The 10,665-nt window shown below is 37.3% G+C and overlaps 1 protein-coding gene across 2 annotated transcripts in view; it reads right to left on the reverse strand.

Annotated features, from left to right (window-relative positions):
• LOC118550004 (butyrophilin subfamily 1 member A1-like) overlaps positions 1-9,988 on the reverse strand; it is a 61,840-nt gene extending 51,852 nt beyond the window's left edge. For both annotated transcript variants that reach the window (XM_078066428.1, XM_036114612.2), the window contains exons 1-3: positions 9,645-9,988; positions 4,692-4,973; positions 2,417-2,530 (exon numbers count right to left, since the gene is read on the reverse strand). In XM_078066428.1, coding sequence (XP_077922554.1) covers positions 2,417-2,530; positions 4,692-4,973; positions 9,645-9,906 — 658 coding nt within the window. In that variant the 5' untranslated portion in view covers positions 9,907-9,988. The remainder of the gene's footprint in view (positions 1-2,416; positions 2,531-4,691; positions 4,974-9,644) is intronic.
• Positions 9,989-10,665: the final 677 nt, after the last annotated feature.

Here is a 10,665-nt window from a genome sequence, read left to right on the forward strand (position 1 = left end):
GGAAAAAAGACAGTCTCTTCAATAAATGGTGCTGGGAAAATTGGACAGCCACATGCAGAAGAATGAAACTCAACCATTCTCTAACACCATACACAAAGATAAACTCAAAGTGGATAAAAGACCTCAATGTGAGACAGGAATCCATCAAAATCCTAGAGGAGAACATAGGCAATAACCTCTTTGACATTGCCCACAGCAACTTCTTTCAAGATACATCTCCAAAAGCTAGTGAAACAAAAGCAAAAATGAACTTTTGGGACTTCCTCAAGATAAAAGGTTCTGCACAGCAAAGGAAACAGTCAACAAAACAAAGATGCAACCCACAGAATGGGAGAAGATATTTGCAAATGACACTACAGATAAAGGGCTGGTATCCAAGATCTATAAAGAACTTCTCAAACTCAACACGCAAAAAACAAATAATCAAGTCAAAAAATGAGCAGAAGATATGAAAAGACACTTCTCTGAAGAAGACATACAAATGGCTAACAGACACATGGATTAATGTTCATCATCATTAGCCTTCAGGGAAATTCAAATCAAAACCACATTGAGTTGGACAGGGAAAGAAACAACAAATGTTGGAGAGGTTGTGGAGAAAGGGGAACCCTCTCACACTGTTGGTGGGAATGCAAGTTGGTACAGCCACTTTGGAAAACAGTGTGGAGGTGCCTCAAAAATTTAAAAATAGAGCTACCCTATGACCCAGCAATTGCCCTCCTGGGTATTTACCCCAAAGACAAAGATGTAGTGAAAAGAAGGGCTATACGTACCCCAATGTTCATAGCAGCAATGTCCGCAATAGCCAAACTGTGGAAAGAGCTGAGATGCCCTTCAACAGAGGAATGGATAAAGAAGATGTGGTCCATATATACAATGGGATATTACTCAGCCATCAGAAAAGATGAATCCCCAACTTTTACATCAACATGGATGGGACTGGAGGAGATTATGCTAAGTGAAATAAGTCAAGCAGAGAAAGTCAATTATCATATGGTTTCACTTATTTGTGGAACATAAGGAATAGCATGGAGGACATTAGGAGAAGGAAGGGAAAAATGGGGGGGGAATTGGAGGGAGAGATGAACCCTGAGAGACTATGGACTCTGAGAAACAAACAGGGTTTTAGAGGGGAGGGGGGTGGGGGTATGGGTTTGTCTGGTGATGGGTATTAAGGAGGGCACATACTGCATGGAGCACTGGGTGTTATATGCAAACAATGAATCGTGGATCACCACATCAAAAACTAATGATATATTGTATGTTGACTAACATAACATAATAAAATTTAAAAAAAAAGGAAAGAAAAACTATCTTTTTCATACTGACCAAGAAGACAGTATTGAACATTTTGAGAAATATCTATATTGTACATGAATTTAGGGGCATGAAGTGTATCATTTGCATGAACTGGCAGGTGATGAGAGTAGAACTTTAACACAGCACTATGCATCACTTCACACTCTGGGATTTTTTGTAGTTGTTGTTGCTGTTTGTTTCTTTGTTTAATCTTACATTTGAAAACTGTCCTGATTCTTTTCAGCACTAGTTGAGGTAAGTCATGTTGCAGGAAAGTAGCCCTCAAGATACTGGAAACTCAATTAATGGAGAACAAAAATAAACAGAAATACATCTAGTTCTACAAGAATAGCTGCATAAGGCTGTCTACAGCACTGACATTAGTTCTGAGGAGAGCATTTGTTTAAAGATCTCATTGGACACATTGAAAATTGAGGCACAGAAGTCCCACAGACTGTGGGTAAGCAGTCCTGCTTAGAGAAAAGTTATCAAGTTAGATCACAGAGAAACAGGCTCTCTTATGAGACTTTTTTTTTTCCCCTAGGGACTGGAGAAAGGCAGTCACAGGTAGTCATGGGCTGGGTAAAAACCTTAATTTGTTAATATCTTCTTGCTTATGCTCATGAAGAAATGTTCTGAATGCTGCTGTAGCCTGTAACCCCCCCCCAAAATATGAAAGAACACCTGCATTCTGACACCAGAAAATGTCATCTTAATGCTAAACTAAGACTTCAGTTAACAAATTATGTCACAGAGAATTTGATTATCTCTGGGTAAACAAGCACACAAACAAACAAACAGAGAAATAATCTAGTTTCTAAACCCTCAAATTTAAGTGCCATATCACAAACCAAGTGTATGTTTTTGTTTTTCTTGATGAAATAATTGACCTTGACCAGATAACCTCTATTTTCTGACAAACATGCAGAGCCATAAGTGTGTACTTAGAATTTTTTTCTGTATAGTTTTTCTTGTTTCCAATTTTAAATGCTAAAGACCCTCTACAAACCATTTATGAATTTTGTGTTTCTATTATTCTCTACTTCTTCCACAAATGAACCCAATCCCCCAGTATTTATTGTTGTTGTTTTTGGTTTGTTTGTTTGTTTTCATTTACCTTTGGCTTTTCTAGCACGCAGAATTAGAAGACAGATGGCTGCACTGATGGCCAGGAAAATCAGGATAACAGCCAACCACACTATCCAAGTATAGTCCTCAAGGAACAAGGCATCTGAAAAATAGAGATTGTCTCACTTAGTATCCAGCTTGGCATCAGTGACTTGGCTGCTGGGAACAGATCCCAAGAGTTTTCCTTTAGGAGGCACTGCTAGGACTGGCACAGATTCTAAGCCTCACCTTTCCCTCCCTGAAATTCTATAGAATTCAGGAATGCTAACGAGGCTCCTGTTCCTTTCTAGTTCCTAATGTATGGAGACTCAGAAAGTTTATTTTATAAATTATCACAATGTTTGAATATGCGGAAAACATACAAATAATTCATCAGATATCCATGTACCCACAATCAACGTTTAGCAAACATTAATATTACTCTATTACTATATATGGAAAATAATTCTGTCATAATAAGTTAAAATCTACAAATGCATTAAAGTATTTATTTTCATATTTTTTTTTCCAATTTTTCACCTTTGGTTCCCCAAACTGACATTGTCATGTGTCCTTTCTATCCCATTATTTTCTACATAAACATATATGTGAGGACAATATGCCAATGAGTGAGAGGCATGTGGAGCTTCTTAAAGATTAAAGGAGAAATTGTGACATCTTGGATAACAAGCCAAATGGGATTCATGGTTTTAGAGACAAACTTTTATTTCAATTCAAAGTTTCTTATGAGACATCTGTCAGCTAGAAACTGAAATCAGTAAAATTAACTATTGTTTTGATATTTTTCTAATTAATATTATTACTTTAAAAGAGGTATCAAGGACACTTCCATTCAAGGACTACCCTCATTTAAGATCTCAACAAGATGTCTGTGGAATTTTTAATTGGTGATCTCAAATATATAAATATATTTTAAAAAACTTTTTAAAAATATTTTATCTCTTACATTCAGATTTTCAAGAGCTTTATAATATTGCCCCAACTCATGATAACCTATTATGTTTCAACTCATTTCTTCAATATAAAAATGTCAGTAAGAAACTGCTAATTTCCTCTATTCTTTGTTTTACTAAAGTTATTGAACAAAAATCCTCTGTTCTGCTGTATGTGTTTGCTTCTTTCACATTCCCAAACTCAAATTCTCTTTCTAATTATATTAAAACAATGTGACTTCCCAAACCAAAGGATTATAGAAATGACACTTCACTTGTTGATAAAAGATCATACAAATATTTATCTACTGTAGGAAAGCATATTGTGGCTCAGTATTTTTCTAAGAAATGGGGATATAAAAGAAATAAGATATAGTATCCTCAGGAGTTTATTATTCTGTCTGGGGAAATAGTGAAACAAATAATCACAATAATGTATGAGTAAAGAGTACACTTAACACAGAATAGGTTGAAGACAGCTTCCTGGGAAGATAAAATGAAATATTGAGGGACCAGTAGGAAACTCTTAATGACAGGAAAATAGAACAAATGTGTCAATAACAGCCTACAAAGGGTATTGCATGGTTGAATATGTTCAGAGAATTAATGTGGGGTAGGAGGAGTTGGAGACAAGGAAGAGAGGGATGAAAGATGAAGCTGGAGAGATAAGAAGGACAAGAGATAGAGTGTTGTTGACTGAGTGAAATACTTCAAATAAAGACATTTGCATAAACAAGTTGAAGGAGATAATTTGGGCAAACTCCTTCTTTGAAAGATCACTTTGGGTAGGCATAAAGAATAGATTGGAGTGTCTGAGCTCTTCTTTGCCTGTGGTATTAAATATATTAGTTAATACTCATAACAATTTCATGAGGTAGACACTAATATTACCCATATGTAACAGATGGGAACTGAGCACAGGGAGCTCAGTACTTACCCAAGATCATGAAGCTGGGAAATGGCCCTACCAGGATTCAAATTCAATTTGACAGATGGGAGAAAACACCAAGTTGTGAAAAGTGGCTTTCCCCAGGCAGTGGATCAGGAGACGTTTAGGAGGAACTTGGAAAGATTCCTCAAAATACTTTTTCACTCTTTGAACGCTTTTGTGCATTCACATATTCATTTTTATAAAGTATAACAGTGACATTTCTATCACAAAAAGAAATACAAAACAAGACCAAATATGAATTTTTACAAGTTCTTCACATTAAGAGTTACAAATGGATAAACTAGAACATTCTTCTAGGTCTGTCAGTCATAGGTCTTTGTCAGTAAGATCTTCTCAATTAGCAGTGATATCTCAAGATACAAACTTTGGAGGGAACTGACCTGCCATGGAAACATGCACTTCCTTCTCCACATTGAGTATTAGGTTCCTTACAACACAGGACACATTTGCTGTTGAACTTTTGTCCACTGTGAGAGATGATTTCACATGAAACATTCCATTTTCTTCCACTGTCTTTGTCTCAGAGACTGGTGCCAAGTTCAGTCCTTGATGGTCCCTCCATTGCAGCTCAGGCTCTGGATACCACCCCGCAGATGTGCAGGTCAACTTAATATCCCTTCTATTGCCAGACTCAATGTGAATATGAGGAGCCATACCTGAGACTAGAATAGCCAAAGAGAGACAGAGAAATTACACTTCTCCAAGTGTTTTGTTGCCATTTTACATGTTAGTAAACTTCTATGAAACTCAATTTTCTTATTTATAAAAGTGGCAGTTAGAAAATTAACTAGTCATGAAGAACTTTGGAGAAAAACCAGCTGTATCAACATTTAACAAAGTACCCAAATGCCCAGCACGTCTGTATTAATTGTTTTCTTTTTACCTCTCTCCCCTATGAAACGTTACTATTTTATCTGATGATTCTTAAAGTTGGGTAGAAAAACATCCATCAAATCACTTGGTACCTCTAAAGCTAAAGGCACACATCAGTTGGTGGTATTCTGTGGAAAATTGTTAGTCATTCTCCAAATATCTTTTAATGCCTAATTCTAAAGATGTTATTTTTAATAAGAAATTATGATGTTGGGAATGTTCCTAACATCAACGTGGTCCAAAAAAACTAGGTATGGGTGGTTACTGAGCACCTGAAATATTGTTAGGAACTGATTAAATGTATATCAACAGCATTTAAAATTCAATGTAACACGTGGCTAGTAGCAACCATTTTGGATAGAACCCTTTGGGGAAAGATATAAATTTTAACTATGGATATGTCAGCCCAGGTTAAGAATGCATGTTCCAACCCCTGCCCTTACAATTAGGAGTGGCTTTGATATCCTGATGTTAGTATTTGAAAAGAAAATGATGTGTATGTCTTCTAGAATATTTCCCTCAAAGTTAAGAGATACACCTTTCCCTTCACTCTTTCTCCCTTCTCAAGGGCTGGAGCACACAGTGTCTGCGAGTCATCTTCAAAAGTGGATTATATGTCTGTGGCAAAACATCAAGATAAGAAATGTGTGAACCTCACAGTGTCTAGCCATTCTTTCAGTTCTGTGCTCCCTTCTGCTTTTAACTCAGAGAAAAGAAGCTCTGGTTTAAGCTACTGTCTTTTGAAATTCAGTGAACAGTATGCAGCATTCCACACAATATTATGCAGAGTAACTAATACAACCTGTAACAACAACAACAACAAAGATCAAATTGACTGGGATCAAATTATCCCTGTTGTGGTTTGAATTATGTCTTTTTTTTTTTTTAAGATTTTATTTATTTATTTGACAGAGAGAGAGAGAGTGAGAGCAGGAACACAAGCAGGAGGAGTGGGAGAAGGAGAAGCAGGCTTCCTGCTGAGCAGGGAGCCCGATGCGGGGCTCGATCCCAGGACCCTGAGATCATGACCTGAGCTGAAGGCAGAAGCTTAATGACTGAGCCACCCAGGCGCCCCTGAATTATGTCTTCTGAAAAGATATGTTCAAGTCCTAACCTTCAATATCTGTGCCCTTATTCAGAAATCATTTTGTACTGTAATTAATAAAGAGGAAATTTTACTGGATTAAGGTGGGTCCTAATCCAAAGGGAATGCAGTCTATATGAACAGAAAGAAATTTGGACACAGAGACACAGGAAAGTGACCCTGTGAAGATGGAGGCAGAGAATGGAGAGATCTCAGCACAAGCCAAGGCATGCCTGGGGCTACCAGAAGCTGGAAGAGGCAAGAAAGCACTCTCCTCAGATGCTTCCCTGGGACCATAACCCTGATGACACCTTGATTGTGGACTCTGGCCTCCAGAACTGTGAGAAGATACATTTCTGTTGTTTTTAGGCCAGCCCATTTGTAGTAATTTGTTAAGGCAGTCCTTCTATTAGGTTGGTGAAGGAAAATTATCTAATGTCATCTGATGCTGCATGGATGGCCAGACCCTGACAAACACCAGAGGAGGTAGTTAATAGCATGCCACACCAGTGATGACCTCGTTGGCACAGTGGTGCCCCCCAGTGCTGGTACTGATGAATGTTACTCTCAGAATGCAATAGCTTTGAGATGCTCAGTAGAGCATGGTTATGAGGATAAGTTCTAGAGTCAAAGGTTACTTTTGTACTGGCTGGAATCAGGGACCCAGTGTAACTAATGACCCGGTCTCTGTGTACCTCCATTCCCTTTTTGTAAAATGAGGATAAAAATTGTCTCAACCCATATAATGGGTGCAAAATTACTCCATATAAACTGCTTACTGGGTTATAATAAATAAATATTATTCACCTTAAAGAGTTAATCAATTAAGAATACAAAGAAAAGAAGATTTCCATTTTATGGGATCTTTCAATTTGAAAGGCCATCCCATTACATTTCATGTATTCAGGCTCTTCTAAGAGTTGAAGGGAAATGCAATTATGGGTGGGTATTTTCTGAAGACAAAATTATATAACTCAGCTTTTTTTTTGTAGAAACACGATAAATGTTTCATTAATGTCTGATTTTCTGGAGAGAGAAAAGTAATGTGTACTTCAAGTTATTCCATTCTCTTTACCTTATTAAATGTGTGGGCTAAGGGTAAAATACATTGTGTGGGTCTAGCATCAGTTAAAAATAAGAGTGGGAATTAAGGGTGGGGGTATGGATATTTTTAGGGATTGAAACATGTATTCCAAATGTTGCCTTAGCCATTAATGATGTAAGTTGAATTATCAAGTGAAGACTGAGGGGTCAAAGTGGAGAAAAGCTCGCCAGCATGAGAGGAAAACAGGTCATCATGGTTCTCCTACTATTGTGGGTTTCTAACTGGCATACTTGAGACCTGGATGGTTTCTTACATAGCACAGGTTGACTTAAATACATTCTTTACCCATATTTAAACTCTGGGATTTTCATTGTCTTATGGCCAGGGTAGAGAGAGAAAACCTGTAGTGTCCACCATTACAAGATTATATCACCTTATATCAGAACCTTCAATTTTATTTCTTAACTCTTAGAAAATATTTTGGTTAAGTTTGGTTAAAATTTCTTTGGATATTCTGGGTCTAGGAAAAAAGTGGGTGGAAGTTATCACTATTTTTTGTAATATATGCTCACAGTGCAAATTAAGATCACCATAGGCTTTATCTTAGTTTTATTTTAAAAAATGTGCTTGGGTAGCAAATACAACTTCCCTTGCATATATGATTTGGAAAAATCAATGAAGTGATGTATCAGATAGCCTCATCTACAAGATACAGGAGATTGTAAAGTAGATTCTAGAAAATGTGTCAATTAACCATTGTTGGAGCTGATAACAAACTCACGCAGAAGCACAATGTCAGAGTTTAGTGGCAATAGCTTCAAGATAGGAAATGTAGTCTTCTAAAGAAATGGGTAAAATGGAAGAATAGTGGAAAGTTGTTTTCTATTTAGTGATAGGGTAACTGTATAAAGAACAAATAAATCTGAGATAACGAAAATTGAGATAATCTTGAGAAATGACATGTTGTTCATTGAAGAAGCAATAGTAGCAACTGGCTTTCTAATTGAAAGCCCTTGATAAGGGTTTACTCAAGGTTTAGGAAATGTCTGTAGGACCTCTAGAAGTAGATGTCTAACACATGGATTTCTTCAGAAGTTACCACAGTAGAGTGAATGATCCCTGCTCTTAAGGAAAAACTCAGTGAATGGATGAACATAATTGGTCTTATTCATTCTTAGTGCCTGGTTAAATACCTCCAGTGGGAATGACACTCATTTGCATACAATAGAGACTTGCAGTGAGGAACTCCAGTATACTTACCTAAAGATTCAGATTTTCTCTAAACCCAGAAGGAATCTCAGAAGGAGGCAACTACTCTTTCCCTGACTCAGCAGAAAATCTCTTAGGGGATGTGTGGATCGAAGTGTCTGGTAACAAAAACTTTGACTCAAAAGGTATTTAAAACTTGCAAGCAAGTGTCTTTGCAATAGCCCCCCTTATTTTATGAAGAATCATATAAGTATCCACCCCTTATTATGTAAACATGGATTACGGATTACTTAGGGCATATGCACAATTATCACTAAATAGGAGGCAGGAGCATTTGCAAACAGGTCAGGGAGTCCCGGAGGAGAAGATTTTCCTGCCTTTGGGAGGAGGGTCAATATTATTGGTTCCATCTGATGGATTGGGCTCATTTCTCTTAATGTCCATCATAAAGGGAGGTGATACAGAAACTCATCATCTGAGCTCAATATAAAACCCTACAGTGTTTATAGAGAAAATGCTGACTATGGCTCAGTGTGTGGTTGAATTAGAATCCTCACCTTTCATTCTGGCAGTACAGTTGTGTTGTTTTGTTTTGTTTTGTTTTGTTTTGTTTTTGTGGAAAATATCTGAGAGTGAGTGAGATTTAAGGGGACAGATTATGCAGGGATCTGAACAAACAAGGATGTCACACTGAGAGTCAGCAACACCGCATCTGACTGGACTGTTGCCAGAGTGGGCATCAGCAAGGTGCAGAAAACGTAGCCTGGTAGCAGGCTGGTGAGATTCTTTCTGCCTCTGTTTAGTTCCTTCTGTGTTTCTGAATAGAACTAAGATACATTCCTGGGACTCTTCTGAGAAAGTACCTACTATAAACCCTGTTCTTTCTTTCCTTCAAAGTAATGATGTTGCAATAGAAAACATGAAAATATATTTTTACTACAGCCAAAGAATGTTGGGACGGACTGATCAGATTAATTTTACATATTTAACCTTCTTGGCATTCCATCGTAGTGTTTGTATAGAGTTAGCCACCTCTATCCATCTATATGGATACTTTGGACTCCTGATGGAAAAAAATAATAATAATACAATTTGTGTAGAGTTTTCACTGCAGAGACTCACCTGTGACCAGCACTTGGAATGTTGCCTCATTGTAGTATGTGGAGTTTTCAAAGAAACATGCATACTCCCCTCCATCTGAAGGTTGTATGGGATGGATCCTTAGGGCAACATGCCCTCTGATAATATTCTCCTTCAGGAACTCTGTCCTCCCTTGGTACTCTGGCCTCTGCTCTTCCGTATCATTCTGGGAAGTACTATAACGGTGCACCAGGCCAAAAGGATCATTCCGGTACCATCTCACTACCATGTTCTGAGCATCCATTGATGGGCTGAGCTGGCAGGACAACACAGCCTCTTCCCCAACCAAGGCAATGACTGGTGCTCTTGGTCCTATCACATGGAATTGCCCTGGAAGTAATTTTGAAAACAATGGAATCATCACTGAGACTGTGACAGGCATGATTGTGACCATCTGATCAGTAAACAAGTAGACCAGGCTAACTGAGTTAGTGAGCTGTAGCCATCTGATGAACAGAACTAAAATAAGGACACACAAATGCACTGTTAGTGTAAGAGATAGTAGAGGACATGATGCCAATGTGCAACAGTCACATGATCCTAACAAAAATTTAATTGGGTTTTCCCTTTGTCTATGATTGGAATTCAAATTATATAAATCTCATTCTTTTTGCCTTATATGCATATATATCATATATTATTTTATAACAATATATATTATGTCAATATTTGATATATAATATATAGTTACAGTATTTTATAATTAGTTATAATATAATTAAATATTTATATAATATATATTGTTATAAAATATTATCATTTAACAGATGGGGATATTGAGTCAGTCAATGATTAATTATTAGGTCAGTGATTAATGAATTGAGTGAATGGTAAATTCCTTCTAAATACTTAATGATGAAGGCATGAACTGAGAATTCTAATGGCAATAACCAAATATTTCCTTGCTTTAAAACATATATTACGGGGCGCCTGGGTGGCTCAGTTGGTTAAGCGACTGCCTTCGGCTCAGGTCATGATCCTGGAGTCCCGGGATCGAGTCCCG

Source organism: Halichoerus grypus, chromosome 2 (genome assembly GCF_964656455.1).
Source record: "Halichoerus grypus chromosome 2, mHalGry1.hap1.1, whole genome shotgun sequence".
Lineage (NCBI taxonomy): Eukaryota > Metazoa > Chordata > Mammalia > Carnivora > Phocidae > Halichoerus > Halichoerus grypus.